General features: G+C 40.4%; 1 protein-coding gene and 1 pseudogene across 5 annotated transcripts in view; one reads left to right on the top strand and one right to left on the bottom strand.

Annotated features, from left to right (window-relative positions):
- CEP78 (centrosomal protein 78) overlaps window positions 1-14,188 on the top strand; it is a 39,094-nt gene extending 24,906 nt beyond the window's left edge. For 2 of the 5 annotated variants that reach the window (XM_044265846.1, XM_044265843.1), the window contains 5 exons: window positions 3,058-3,135; window positions 5,619-5,785; window positions 6,601-6,772; window positions 7,083-7,130; window positions 8,055-8,767. In XM_044265846.1, coding sequence (XP_044121781.1) covers window positions 3,058-3,135; window positions 5,619-5,785; window positions 6,601-6,772; window positions 7,083-7,130; window positions 8,055-8,618 — 1,029 coding nt within the window. In that variant the 3' untranslated portion in view covers window positions 8,619-8,767. Of the gene's footprint in view, window positions 1-3,057; window positions 3,136-5,618; window positions 5,786-6,600; window positions 6,773-7,082; window positions 7,131-8,054; window positions 8,768-13,134 lie in introns of those variants that run through there. The other 3 variants (XM_044265848.1, XM_044265845.1, XM_044265844.1) reach the window with 3 other exon arrangements.
- LOC122917935 lies at window positions 4,514-4,642 on the bottom strand (annotated as a pseudogene).
- Window positions 14,189-14,880: the final 692 nt, after the last annotated feature.

Below are 14,880 nucleotides of genomic sequence, written 5' to 3'. Positions count from 1 at the left end.
AGTCTTACAGAATACCCAGTGCTTGTTACATCTTGTGTCCCCCTAATGTCCATCACCTGGTTACGCCATCCCCCCATCCCCCTCCCTTCCAGCAACCCTCAGTTTGTTTCCTATGATTATGAGTCTCGTAAGGTTTCATATTTTTTTAAAGAGCATGAATTACTTAAAACTTTGGAGGAGGAGGGTACACTTTCTCATGAAAAGCCAACGTGTTGTTCTGACTCCCTCCACTAGAGGGAGAAGCCGTGTCAGGTAATTGCACAATGTGCTGTTCATCCTTGGAGCCAGTTGAGAATGGACTCTCAGTCTGTACTTCCCTGATGGTGGTGTTTGTTTAGAATTTCTGTGAACTAAGTTTTAAATATCAAAACCATTATATAAGTGAGTAGAGGAATTATGCAATTTTTTTTTGTCTTTGTCCCCATTAAAAATGTGGCTGGCTTCAACTGTATAATGAAACATTAAAGAATTTGAAGTTATTAGACTGTTTTTAAATTTTTAAACCTAAGTTCTGAGTATAAAGTGTGTGTTCATTGTGCAAAATTTTAAAAATAATGAAAAACTTACTGAAAAAGATAAAAGCCACCTCTATATGTACACATACCCAGTCTACCCTTTTGCTATAGAAAGATACCAAAAATATTTTGTCCTATCACTAAATACTCTTATACACCAGAGAATCTTAGATTAAGTTTATGTACTATCTTCCCTGAAAAAACACACAGTATATAGAACTCCTGAGGCCCAGTCATTAATTCTGGTTAAGATCTCTTGTTGTCAGTGTTTTTTAGTGGCTTCACAGAGCATTTCTTCAAATGGGTATGCTGTTTTTATTTAACCCAATTTGGAAGCTTGTAGCTTACTTCTAGGATTTAGTTCTAAAACAGTCCCATATAACATGTCGGTAGATAAATCTTTGTCGCATCTCTGGTGGTTTCCTTAGGGTAAATTCCTAGGTGTAAGATCATTGGTATGTACTCACTGTCCAGAAACTGGTTCTAGTTTCCTTTTTCAGTGACAGCATTTAATAGAGTTCCTCCCCTCAACCCACATGCACCAGGGGCAAACTAAATTTTAAGTTGAAATTCTTTAAGTGATCGTTCAAAAGCCTTTAAAATATATAAATATACCTCCTTGTTTTAATAAATAGAGGTATTTTATTTATTTATTGCTGCATAAGACACCAGCCCCAAAACAGTGGCTTAAAACAGTAACGGTCACTTATTTTGTTCATGAACCTGAAGGTTGAGTAGTATATTGATTTTCTGTTGCTGTGAACTTAGTGGCTTGAAACAACACCTGCTGACGAGCTCCCAGTTCTGTAGGTCAGAAGTCCAGGTATGGCACAACTGGGCTCTCTGCTTCATCTCATCAAGATGAACTCGGGATGTCAGTCAGGGTATGTTCCCATCATGAGGCTCTGGGAAAGAACCTACTCCCAACTACACAGCTCATTGGCCTCATTCAGTTTCTGGAGTTGTAGGACACAGATCCTCCTTTCCATGCTGGCTGGATGTCAGGGGACAGGCTCAGCTCTTAGAGGCCTCCATCCTGCCTTCCTTGCCACAACATCACACTTGACGTGTTCCAAGCCAGCCACAGAGAATCTCCCCTTGTCCCTTTTTTACTTGAGATCTTAAGGAAGACCCCAGTCCCTTTCAGTGGGCCACCTGATCAGTCACATCCACCAGAATAATCTCTTAAGATCAATTAAAGATTTGAGGAACCTTAATTACGTCTGCAAAATCCCTTCACTGCGGCACCTAGACTAGGATTTGGTTAACTGGGAATATTCATAGTTGAGCAGGTAGGAATCTTGGGGCGGGGGTGGGGGGAGGCTCTTTTAGAATTCTGCCAACCACTGCAAGGACTTTAAGTGTCTTGTTCTTGGAAATTAAAGGGGGGTTTACCAGTGTGCATTTTATTTTATGGACGTTGGTGAATGGGGAAATTACCACTTCTGTGAACAGGCATGGCACCCAACTTCCTGAGTTCAGAATGTGGTTCTACAACATAATGTCTTAGGAGACATGGTCTTGAGTATCCTACTCTACTTCTCTCTGCCTCTGTTTTCTCACCTGCAAAAAGACATGGAGTTAATAATTGTTCTTTCCTTGTAGGGCTTTGATGATTAAATTAATATTCCAGAAATTCCTAATAAGGGCTTTGTTACGTGCTTTAAAAGTGTTTACTTTTTAAAAAATGCATTTGAATCTGCAATAACATAATTTGGGTGGATTAACTGTGTTAATAAGATTGCTAGTTATAAAGGGACCTATTAATAAAAGGAGAATTTTCCCTTTTTGGCCTTAGTTTTTTATTTATTTCAGACTTAACTATATTATACACATATGCCTTTTATGGTGAGCTGCCACATATTTATCTTGAAAAGTATTGGAATCAAATAAATTTTTAATATGCTAATTTGATTTTTTTTTTAAGATTTTATTTATTTATTTGAGAGAGAGACAGTGAGAGAGAGCATGAGCGAGGAGAAGGTCAGAGGGAGAAGCAGACTTCCCATGGAGCTGGGAGCCCGATGCGGGACTCGATCCTGGGGATGCGGGACTCGATCCTGGGGATGCGGGACTCGATCCCGGGATTCCGGGATCATGACCTGAGCCGAAGGCAGTCATCCAACCAACTGAGTCACCCAGGTGTCCCTGCTAATTTGATATTTTTGGTAATTAATTTCACCAGCACGGTATGATATCGTAAGTAGTAGATTATAATCCTGAAGTCTGGGGCACCTGGGTGGCTCAGTTGTTAAGTGTCTGCCTTTGGTTTAGGTCATGATTCCAGGGTCCTGAGATTGAGCCCCACATCCGGCTCCCTGCTCGACAGGAAACCTGCTTCTCCCTCTCCCACTCCCCCTGCTTGTATTCCTTCTCTCGCTGTGTCTCTCTCAAATAAATTTAAAAAGAAAAAAAAAAAAATCCTGAAGTCTGACTCTACTTGTGGCTCTGTGCCTATATCCTTGGTGAGATCTATAACTGGAAAGGCTTTTGGATATGATACTATGAATTGTTTATAATACACTTTATTTTTTCACACTAGGAGAAACTGGAGGAGTGCCTAAAGCAGTTAAAGGAGGAAAGAGTAATAAGGTTTAAGGCTGATAAACGAGTCAGTGAGGTAAACAAGTTTTTTCTTGTACTTTTGAAAGTGTTTTAGTTTTATTTTTATTTGATCTTAAGGCATACACATGCAGCTTATAAATTCTAAAATATATTGTGAATTGGTTGTATCATATGAACTTTTGTATTTCCTTATATTTAGGGGTCATATGATCTCTATTCCAAAAAATGTTTTTAAAATGGAAAAATCTTAGGGATGCCTGGGTGGCTCAGTCAGTTAGGCATCGACTCTTGATCTCAGCTCAGGTCCTGATCTCAGCGTTGTGAGTTCAAGCCCTGCACTAAGGTCCACCTATTTTGGGCATGAGGCAAATTAAAAAAAAAAAAAAAAAAAAGTAAAAATCTTAGGGTTTTTTTGTGTGTGTGTGCATGCGTGTATTTATGATGTTAGCTTATCTTCTGTTTATGACGCTTCAGTTCAAGAAAGCACCTATGCAGGGCGCCTGGGTGGCTCAGTGGGTTAAGCCACTGCCTTCGGCTCAGGTCATGATCTCAGGGTCCTGGAATCGAGTCCCGCATCGGGCTCTCTGCTCAGCAGGGAGCCTGCTTCCTCCTCTCTCTCTCTCTGCCTGCCTCTCTGCCTAACTTGTGATCTCTCTCTGTCAAATAAATAAAATAAAATCTTTAAAAAAAAAAAGAAAGAAAGAAAGAAAGCACCTATGCTTGGGGGGCACCTGGGTAGCTCAGTGGATTGAGCCTCTGCCTTCAGCTCAGGTCATGCTCTCAGGGTCCTGGGATCAAGCCCCCACATCGGGCGCTCTGCTCAGTGGGGAGCGTGTTTTGCCCTCTTTCTCTGACTGTCTCTCAGCCTACTTGTGATATCTCTTTCTCTGTCAAATAAACAAGATCTTTTAAGAAAAAAAAGAAAGCATTTATGCTTATAAAGCATACATAGTAACATAAAAGACATGATGAAACTATTTACTGACAGTGAATAATTTAAATTAATACATATAAAATATTGGAAAACTAAGAATGCAATGAAAAATAAAAATATATACTATGAGAATTACATTAGGCTACTGTGCATGGAAGCAGGACATAAGCTCAGAAGTTGTATGTAAACGTAATTAATTATTATAAGGTGAGTTTTGGGAGGAACTTTTCCAAGTGCATACATGGGATTGACGAACATTTATTCATTCCGTAAAGGTTGAGCACCTGTAAGGTAAAAGCTCTGTCATGAACAAAAGAGCCTCTCTGAGAAATACTAGTCAGGTTTACCTGTGGCTTTAGATGAATAGATGGTGAGGGGGAGGGGTCACATGAGGGAGGAAACATTTTCAAGAAGCCAAGGAAGATATTAATCATTGTACAGTTAATAAGCTGGGTATGATTTAGAACTTTTAACCTTAGCCATTTAATATTTTGCTCAGTAAAGTTAATCCTTAATGTCCAGCAAAGTTGGAATATGCTTTGCTCAAATCAGACTATTTCACTTTCTAATTTAAACTGATAAGAACAGATACTACACTTGATCTTAGCCAAAAGGCCCGAGAAGCAATTCACTTTCTAATTTAAAGCAAACCTTAAGCAACTAATTTTTCTAATGTAAATGAGGCTCTGTTATGAATATAACCAGTTAGAAAAGTGATCTTTTAAAAGATCCTTAATAGGGACGCCTGGGTGGCTCAGTGGGTTAAGCGGCTGCCTTTGGCTCAGGTCATGATCCCATCATCCTGGAATCAAGTCCCACATCGGGCTTCTTGCTCAGCAGGGAGCCTGCTTCTCCCTCTGCCTCTGTCTGCCCGTGCTCACTCTCTCTGACAAATTAATTAATTAATTAATTAATTAATTTTTTAAAAAGATCCTTAATAGAACAGTTACTTTGGTTTATTTATATACCACCTAAATGTTGTATAGGAAACTTTGTTGGGTATATTTGGGTTTTCTTTTTTTTTTTTTTTTTTTTTTTAAGGTTTTATTTATTTATTTGAAAGAGAGAGCATGAGCGAGAGCACAAGCAGGGAGAAGAGGGAGAAGCAGGCTCCACACTGAGCAGAAAGCCCCATGTAGGGCTCAATCCCAGGACCCTAAGGTCGGGACCTGAGTCAAATGCAGAGCATATCCTACTGAGCAACCCAGGAGCCCCTCCACTTATGTCATTTTTTTTTTTTTAAGATTTTATTTATTTATTTGACAGAGATCACAGATAGGCAGAGAAGCCGGCGGGGGTGGGGTTGGAGTGCGGGCAAGCAGGCTCCCTGCTGAGCAGACAGCCTGATGCGGGCTCTATCCCAGAACCCTGGAATCATGACCTGAGCCAAAGGCAGAGTGAAGGCAGAGGCTTTAACCCACTGAGCCACCCAGGCAGCCCCTTTGGGTTTTGATTCTTCAGTGATGTAGTCTCTGTCTTTATAGGCAAAAATAGTAATTACAAATTAATTACATTTGAACTGTTTTAGTTTTATTGCTTAAGAACTTTTTTTTTTAGGACAATGGAAGAAAATCATGTCAGACATTTTCAATTTTTTTTTGTAGCTGGAACATGAAAATGCCCAGTTAAGAAATATAAACTTCTCTTTGTCTGAAGCCCTGCATGCACAGTCCTTGACAAGCATGATGCTGGATGATGAAGGTGTTTTGGGCAGCATTGAGAATTCTTTTCAGAAGTTCCATGCTTTCTTGGACCTCCTTAAAGATGCCGGGTTAGTTAATTTCTCTCCGTGGCATGATTCCCTTTGCATCTGTAATGATGGTTTACTGAGAAATGTGAACAATTCTCATTGCTTCCGTAGTTGTCTTTAGTGTGTAATATAGGGCGTTTTTTAAGTGAGGAATTAAAAGAAATGCAAAATGCTAAACCTGCTTTGGTAGAGGAGAGAGCCCATTATAAAAGAATAACCTGTTGATAAGATAATTTGTAGGTATAGTTTTGGGGAAAGACTACATGAAGATAATTTTACTTGAACATATTCCAGAATGCATCGGAATTTCCTTCCCTTTTATTTATCTTCCTTGTAAAATATGTTTGAATTACAGTAGTTTTTGTCCTACACACAAAAATTATTATTAATCTGCAGGGCACATATAGATACAGATCAGTCATTCTCAACCAGGAACAATTTTGCTAAAGGAAGATGCTGAAAGAACTGGAGATTGAAATTGATGGAGTGATGTTTTATGGGTGAAGGGGTTGGTGTTGGGAAGGAAGGAATGAACAAGTTTTTGGAAACTGGAGGAAAGGTGGTCAGGAGGTGGGGGTGGAGTGAGAGGTGATGCACTGGGTGCTTACTAGAAGCTGAAGCGCTGAAATGGATTAAGAAATCGACTGGTAGCTGCAAAGGCTGTGTGAGCTAATGTGGTCCCAAAGCATGAATCTGGAAGGGCTCAGAAATTGGAAGAGAATAGGGGCTTGTATCTGGAGTAGGGTATTTCATGATTATAGGTACAGGGAAATCGAAGCTGCTCGCATGGAATTATAATAACCTTTGCTTTTTCCTCCTTCCCTCCTCCTGTCCAGGCTTGGGCAGTTTGCCACAATGGCTGGTATAGATCAGTCAGATTTTCATTTACTGGGTCGTCCCCAGATGAATTCTACTCTTAGTAGTCTGCCTAAGGAAGAAAAGAAGGCACTTGAAGAAGAAAAACCAGAATCAAAGCAGAACCCCCTAGGACAGATGCAAAATATCCAAGTAAGTGGATAGAAAAGAACATTATGATTCTAAGGGTGATTAGCCAAAAGGGGATTACCAAGTCAGAGAGAAAATAATGATGCTCTGTCCCTATTTAACTCACATACTTGGGAGGAGCCTTTCCAGATGTGAAATTAGTAAGTTTGGACCCATTTCATAATACCGTGTAGTTACAAATAAGAAAGATAGGTCTTTTGCAAATGTATGATATAAAGCAAACTATCCTCAGTGAAGAAAGAAATGAAACATTAGAGAAAATATTCCAAATTTTAAATTGTGTAAATGTCTATTCTATTCATATTTCATCTAGGTTTCTATTTGTATGCAGTCAGCTTACAATGAAGGAACACTAATGAAGGTACAAGTACTGATATGGATAATCTTCTTAACTAAGTAATCCAGACATAACTAATAGACAGTATATTATAGGGAGCCTCCCAGTTAGGGAAGTGAGAGTGGACAACCGATCTGCTTTTTCCCGGCCTTCCTTGGAGCCTTCCCTTCATCTCCTGTCTCAGCCAACCTTAGACAGGCTTGGGAACTGACAGCTTGAGAATAGTCTCATCACAAATTGGATACTCCTTACATGTTCCTGGAGGATAGAAAAGAAACTAATTTTCTTAGGGAATAGGGCTTTATTATTATTATTTTTTAAGATTTTATTTATTTATTTGATAGAGAGAGAGAGATCGCAAGTAGGCAGAGAGGCAGGCAGAGGGTGGGGGAAGCAGGCTCCCTGCTAAGCAGAGAGCACGATGCCGGGCTTGATCCCAGGACCCTGGGATCATAACCTGAGCCGGAAGGCAGAGGCTTAACCCACTGAGCCACCCCAGTGCCCTGGGAAGTGAGCAATAATCATCCCAGACACAAAGTCTGAAAATGTAGTAGTCATTGCCTTGGATGTAGCAAAGTTAAGTTGGGAATAAACTGGCAAGGTAGAATTAGAAAAAAACTGGGTCTAAAATCTTCTGACTAATAGATGACTGTCTCTTTTTTTTTTTTAAGATTTTCTTTATTTATTTGACAGACAGAGATCACAAGTAGGCGGAGAGGCAGGCAGAGAGAGCAGGGGAAGCAGGCTTCTTACTGAGCAGAGAGCCCGATGCAGGACTTGATTCCAGGATCCTGGGATCATGACCTGAGCCACCCAGGCACCCCCAATCAACGACTATCTTAATAATACAGTCACAGAGTAGCATTGACGTCATGGACTCAACTTTTTAATGGTTGACTTTGTTCATCACTGAATTTTTGTTTTGTTGTCTTTTGTTTTTCTCTCCAGTTTCAGAAAATTACAGGTGATGCTAGAATTCCTTTGCCTCTTGACTCCTTCCATGTGCCCGGTTCCACGCAGGAGACCTTAGAAATGTCTAGAGACAACCTGGAAGTCCCAGTCAATGAACAGCAGCAGGACTCTATCAAAGAATTCATTGCTAGAACATGTTCTCCTTCAGCAGATGTGATGTCTGGAACTGGAAGCCAAAGAAAAGAAGATGAATTGTCTAGAAATAACAGATCTTCTTCCAAGAAAATGACCAAAACAGGTGAATATACCAAAAAATATTGTGCTAAAAAACAGCCCAGAAAGGATCTGCATTCTTGCTCTGACTCACCTGTAAATAGGAATAGTAAAGGAATCGGACAAAGTGATTCTTTGGTTAATGAACCAGTTAAGAGTGAGTCTTTGAAAAAACATGTTTCTGGCAAGAAAGAAAGTAGAATAGTGACTGTTTCATCCAAGACGACTAAAAGTAAACTCAATCTGTTAGAACACTCTGAAAGTGATACTCTTGGATCTGATTTTGAATTTCAAGAAAGCATCCATACTGTATCACACCTGACATAGATCTAAATCTTTTAAAATTATGTTTTTGCCTTCAAATTTTAATAAATTTCTTATGTTTTCATTGTGGCATATGGTATTTTAAAATATAGTACTGGAAGACGTTAGAGAGACCCATTAAAGAATGGAAAGATTCATTCTTTTTATTGCAACGAAACTTTTGGATATGTTTTCTTTTTGACACTCTCCAACTTTCATTCAACAAATATTTCCTGTGGGCCTAAAATGTATGATACTATTCCAGGTGCTTTTGCTTTCAGCAATGAACAAAATAAAACCTTTACATTGATGGAATTAATATCCTGTGGAGGGAGGAAAAAAAATATGGAAGCATGATAAGGCCCTCGAAAAGACAGGGTAATAAATTGGGGAGTTTTAACATTTGGGTAAAAGTGGAAATACGGCAAATCACGGGCCAGAAACCACTGGCATATCCTAATTCATAATAACCAGAAATAACCCTATTTCTGGATTACAGCAACTATATAAGCCAAGGAACCATTATTGGGCCCATTTTATAGATGTGGAGGCTGAGGAGACAGATGGTATAAGTTGCCCAAAATTACAGAGCTTTAAATAAGTGGTAGAGCTGGGATTTGAACCAGAACGCATGTTTTGCTCTTAATCCCTTTTTTGTCCTGTGACCTTGTTAAGAGAGGAAGGGCGTGGGGCGCTTGGGTGGCTCAGTGGGTTAAGTTCTCTGCCTTTGGCTCGGGTCATGATCTCAGGGTCCTGGGATCAAGCCCCAAATCGGGCTTTCTGCTCAGCAGGGAGCCTGCTTCCCTCTCTCTCTCTCTGCCTACTTGTGATCTCTGTTTGTCAAATAAATAAATAAAATCTTTTTAAAAAAAAAAAAAAGTGAGAGAGAGAGAAGAAGGGCTTGAGGAAGCCATGGAGAGAAAAGCCAGTGAGCATTGCAAGTGCAGAGCACGGCTATCAGAAAGTATGCCTGACCCTCCCCCATCAAGGTCAGGTACTTAAAGGCAGAATATGTAAAAAGCATATGAATGTACATCTCAGGACTAAATTATGCCTCCCTATGTAGAACATGCATAGATTAAGTCCTGAGTTCAACCAGACTGTGACTTGACAGGTAAAATCAGAGAAAAGCTGGTGTGTCAGATTTCTTCTAGAAGGCCCTGCCTGATTGTTATCAAAGGACCACTGCAGTACTGTTGAGTTCATGGATCACGGATTGAGTGCTGTGGGAGTAAAACAATAAAGAAAGATAATAGCCCTTAACCAGTAGGTAGCATAAGAGTAGGAGACACACAAGCAGAGATCACATCCTCTAATGGGACCACTTAGGGAATGTAGCCCGTGTTTGGGGAAGAGAGAACTGGGGCCAAGAAAGGTCATTTAAAGAGCTCACATCTAAAGTCTTGAAAGTCTGTTTCACCTGTTGGAAACAGGTGAATAAGGGGAGGAAGGAAAAGAATCCTCTCAAAGTAGAGGGAACAACATAAGTGGAAGTATAGAGCCAAAGGCATGAGAGGGATGTGTTTGGGGAAGGCGGCATAGATTTCAGAGTTGGTGGGATGTCATCAGACAGTGGTATCAAGGAGACTTACAAGCCATGTTGCACGGAGCCGGTTCTTTCTCCTCACTAATAAAAGGGTTGAAGAACGGAAATGACATGTGGAGGATTCCATGTTAGATCATGAATGATCAGAGATGATGCCATACTCTTCTGAGGAGCGTCGTTTTTAAATTTTCAAATAAAAATTAAAGACTTCCCCCCGTCTTTACTGAAAGGGTTCCATGGACAAAAGTAAGAGAGACCCTGACTTAAAGTTAAGCGGGTTTCTTTACTGTATGACTTATCAGGGCTGCTGCAAGCTAACGGTCATTCTGAATTTCTAAGACAGGCATAGGTTACACAGCCCTTCTTAAATATATTTGATTATAGATTCCCTTTTCATTTTTTTTTTTAATTCAGAGAGTGTGCATGCACAGATGGAGGTGGTGAGGGATAGAAGGAGAGAGCATCTCAAGCAGTCTCTGCGCTGAGCACTGGGTCGGACGCAAGGCTTGACCTCACAACCCTGAGATCATAACCTGAGCTGAAATCAAGAGCTGGACACTTAACTGACTGAGCCACCGAAGTGCCCCTAGAATCCTTTTTTAAAAGGGGTGTCTTAACAACTAGATCCACCAAACAAGAGTTTGGTAACTTCTGGATTAGGCAATAACAAGAGGAAAAGGGATCTGAAATAAGATATCAAGGGAAGAAATAAGTTTGAATTTTATTTAGGAAATAAAGTAAGCAAGACTTGCTTGTGGGAAGTAAGGAGGTGGTAGGAGGCAGAGGCTGGACTCCTATTTATGTGGCTGAGGTCGGGGATGGTATCATGGAGGTTGGATAGAGGGATTAAGAACTGTATTGGGTGGCAGTTGGGGGGGACCTGGGTAACTCGGTTGGTTATGTGCGCCTTCAGCTAGGGTCATGATCCCACGGTCCTGGAATCAAGTTCGGTGTCAGGTTCCCTGCTTGGCGGGGAGCCTATTTCTCCCTCTGCCCCTCCACCACTCATTCTCCCTCTCTCTCTCTCTCAAATAAATAAAATAAATTTTAAATATCTTTAAAAAAAGAAAACTGCAGTAGGGAAAAGAGTTAAGGTTTGGAATTTTAAAGCATCTTCAGGGGTGCCTGGGTGGCTCAGTAGGTTAAGTCACTGCCTTTCACTTGGATCATGATCTCAGGGTCCTGGGATCGAGCCCCGAATCAGGCGCTCTGCTCAGCGGGGAGCCTGCTTCCACCACCCCCCTGTACCCCCCCGTCGCTGCCTGCCTCTCAGCCTACTTGTGATCTCTCTGTCAAATAAATAAATAAAATCTTTTTAAAATTAAAAAAATAAAGCATCTTCAGAATTCAGATGAGTGGGGTTTCCGTAGTGTAGTTATCACGTTTGCCTAACAGAATTCAGGAGATGATGGTGCCTGGGTGGCTCAGTGGGTTAAAGCCTCTGCCTTCATGATCCCAGGGTCCTGGGATTGAGCCCCACATCGAGCCCCACATCAGGCTTTCTGCTCAGCAGGGAGCCTGCTTCCGTTCCTCTCTCTGCCTGCCTCTCTGCCTACTTGTGATCTGTCAAATAAATAAATAAAATCTTAAAAAAAAAAAAAAAGGTTTAAGTCAGAAGCAGAGAAAGGATTTTGAGGAGAGCGGTAATAGCATTTCAAGAAGGAGGAAATAGGTACCAGTGTCATGCTGCAGAGAATGTGTTTGGCTTTGGCAGTTAGGTTCCTGGTGACCTTGGAGGGAGTCATTCAGTGAAGTGGTAGACAAGTAGCCAGATTGAGACAAGTTGAGGGGACAGGGCCACCCTGAGGGGACACTGAAGAATGGGTATAGACTACTCTTTGAAGGAGTCTGGATGAAAAGAGGAAGCGATGAGTTCGAAAAGAATTTTTTTAGACTGAGAGTGACTTAAGTGTTTATAGATTGAAAGGAACGAACTTGACAAAGATAGTAAAGGTGCTGGGGAGTGAAAGGCTCACCTGGGGAGCAGGAGCCAGGGAGGCGGGAGCATGAGATGCGTTAATGCTGTTAGGACTGGAAGAAAGAGATGTGAACGGGTGTGGATGTAGGTTACTTGATTGCTCAGTGAATTTGAGGCGGCTCACCTCCATGCGTGCAGTGCAAAATGGTGAGATAAGTAACTTAGGGAACCGGGTAAACAGGGAAATACGGTAAGGAAAAAACAGGAATACAGTTCACATTGCAAAATATGTTAAGAATGATTTGTACTCTTCAAGTGGGATGCATTCTGGCAAGTTTGGGGTGAAAGACCATTAGGAAGAAGTAGAAGTGAGTTTATGCTGATAACCTCCGTTTTCTTTTACCACAGTTTTAGCTCAGGTCAGGATCTCAAGGTCCTGGGATGAGCCCCATGTCAGGTTCCCTGCTCAGCGGGTAGTCTGTCTGGCTGCCCCTCCCCCTGCTTATGCACCTGCAAAGGTACTCGCTCTCTCTCTCAAATAAATAAATCTTAAAAAAAAAAAAAAAAAAAAAGAATCATCGATGTGGATATTTTGTCGTTTAAAGTGAGGATTTTAGAAGTCTGGTGTTAAACTTCTAATACTACACCTGAAGCAGTGTCACTTCACTGAAATACAGTATTTTCATCTGGGTTAGAGGAAGTTACAAGCCTGTACTTTTACTGAGAAGTTACTGTGTACCTTTGCTGAATGATTACCAGAGTATGTGCAGCCTATGCAAAGAGGAGTTTTTTGAAGTTTTTAAAACAGTTGTAGCAAGGAGTTTGTACTCCTCCCTTAAATCCACACATAATTACAAAGGGTCATAATTACTATTGCAATAATTACTTTTCCATTACTGTCCAGTACTGTGTCCAGGAAGAAGTCTTATTTCACATGGATAATCCCTAATCTCGAGATTTTCAGAGGATCAGCAAGATAGGCGATGACAATTTTTTTTAAAGATTCTGATTATAAACTGTATGCTGGAGCCTATCACTTAACAGAGATGACTGAATACATTCTTTTACTCTTCCAGAATCTCACTGAAATGACTGGAAAAATATTAAAAATAGATTAATAGCAGAATTGGAAAACAAGAAAATGAACAGTGGAATTACTAGAAGATAAAAAATAGATTATCAAAGGATCAGTTAATTAAAGAGTGAAACAGTTCAACTATTCCTCGCACCTCTGAAGCACCTAATTCTGGACTTTAAGACCAGGCTAAGGCTCAGAAAGGCTCCTACCTACTTTGAGGTAGGAGTTCTAATGCAGAACACACTGGGATCAGAGAAGAAGGGTGTTATCCAGATGACTCCCAAGGAGGAACTGAAGATGTGCTGCCACCCATTCACTCTGCCTGTGGGGACCAGCCACTCCCTTTCTAATCACCAGAGGTGCCATGATCAGCATTTATGTTTGCTGAAAGTGAAACAATTATTTGGCTGAGGAAAATCATTTCAAACTATAATCTTAGATCCGCATCTATAAATATGCCAAGAATCAGGAAGAAAATCAGTATTGTAAAAGGAAAGAACAAAACAAATTAACCTGTTCAAGAAAGTAATTAGTAGAAGAAACAGAAGAAACTTAAAAATGAATATGATTAAGTTCTTCAGAGAGTCATAAGCATGTTGTATCCATAAGGAATAAGATGCTAGGAAAAAGAAATATTTAAATTCTAAAAATTAAAAATATGCTTATGAAAAACCACTCAGAAGATGGGCTAGATCGCAGAATGGGTTCAGCTGAAGCTTAAATTCATGAAATGGAATATTTGAGAGATCCCCCAATATGCCCTGCAAAGGGATAAAAGGTAAATATTATGAAAGAAAAGTACAAGTCCTCCACAAACTCAGATGTATAGTAATTACACAAGTAGTAAGCAACTGGCATATAATAAGCACACAAATACTTGGGGAATTAATGAGAAAACACAAGATTTCAGTATTAGACTTCTTACTCAACAACTAAAAAAAAATTTTCTCTAAGAATTACTAAGCAAACTGAACCGTGAATCTGTGATAAGATTTTATTTTATTTTTTTTAAAGATTTTATTTATTTATTTGACAGAGATCACAAGTATGCAGAGAGGTGGGCAGAGACAGAGAGGAGGAAGCAGGCTCCCTGCTGAGCAGAAAGCCTGATGTGGGGCTTGATCCTAGGACCCTGAGATCATGACCTGAGCTAAAGGCAGAGGCTTAACGCACTGAGCCACCCAGGCATCCCCATGATAAGATTTTAAATCAAAGCAACTGATGATGCCATGCGACCTGCTGTTCCCCTCTGTAATCATGAGATGTCTATAATCAGAAAAGTCTGAATGACTATTACTGCCTATGGGAAAATAAAGTGAGCTCCATATCACCCTTAACCTGGGAGCCAGCTGATGAAGCATCCCTATTTAGAATGTTGCTGGTTGTGATACCCAAGGAAAAAGAGAGTGGGGCGACATTCACTGACTTACAGCTTCTGCACACACACCACTTCTCACACTTCCTTAGCCAAAGTGTCACATGGCCGTGCCTGAGTTCAGAGCAGGGAAGCAGAGTGCAGACTTAGTGTGCGCCAAGACAAGGAGAGAGAAGGGAATACATGTCAACAACTTTCATAGCTACCAACTACCAGGAATGGGGAGTGGAATTTAAAAATCTAAGAGAAGTCAAGAAAGAGAAAAGCAAAAAGTTATATAGAAAAAAAAAAGAGGACCAAATGCTTTTCTCACAGTAAGTGTGAGTAGGCTAAATATTTATAATACTTATTTATTATTATATTCCTTAG

Source organism: Neovison vison, chromosome 9, assembly GCF_020171115.1.
Source record: "Neovison vison isolate M4711 chromosome 9, ASM_NN_V1, whole genome shotgun sequence".
Classification (NCBI taxonomy): domain Eukaryota; kingdom Metazoa; phylum Chordata; class Mammalia; order Carnivora; family Mustelidae; genus Neogale; species Neogale vison.
The sequence above is the reverse complement of the archived record's forward strand: the minus strand, read 5'-3'. Positions and strand labels throughout refer to the sequence as shown.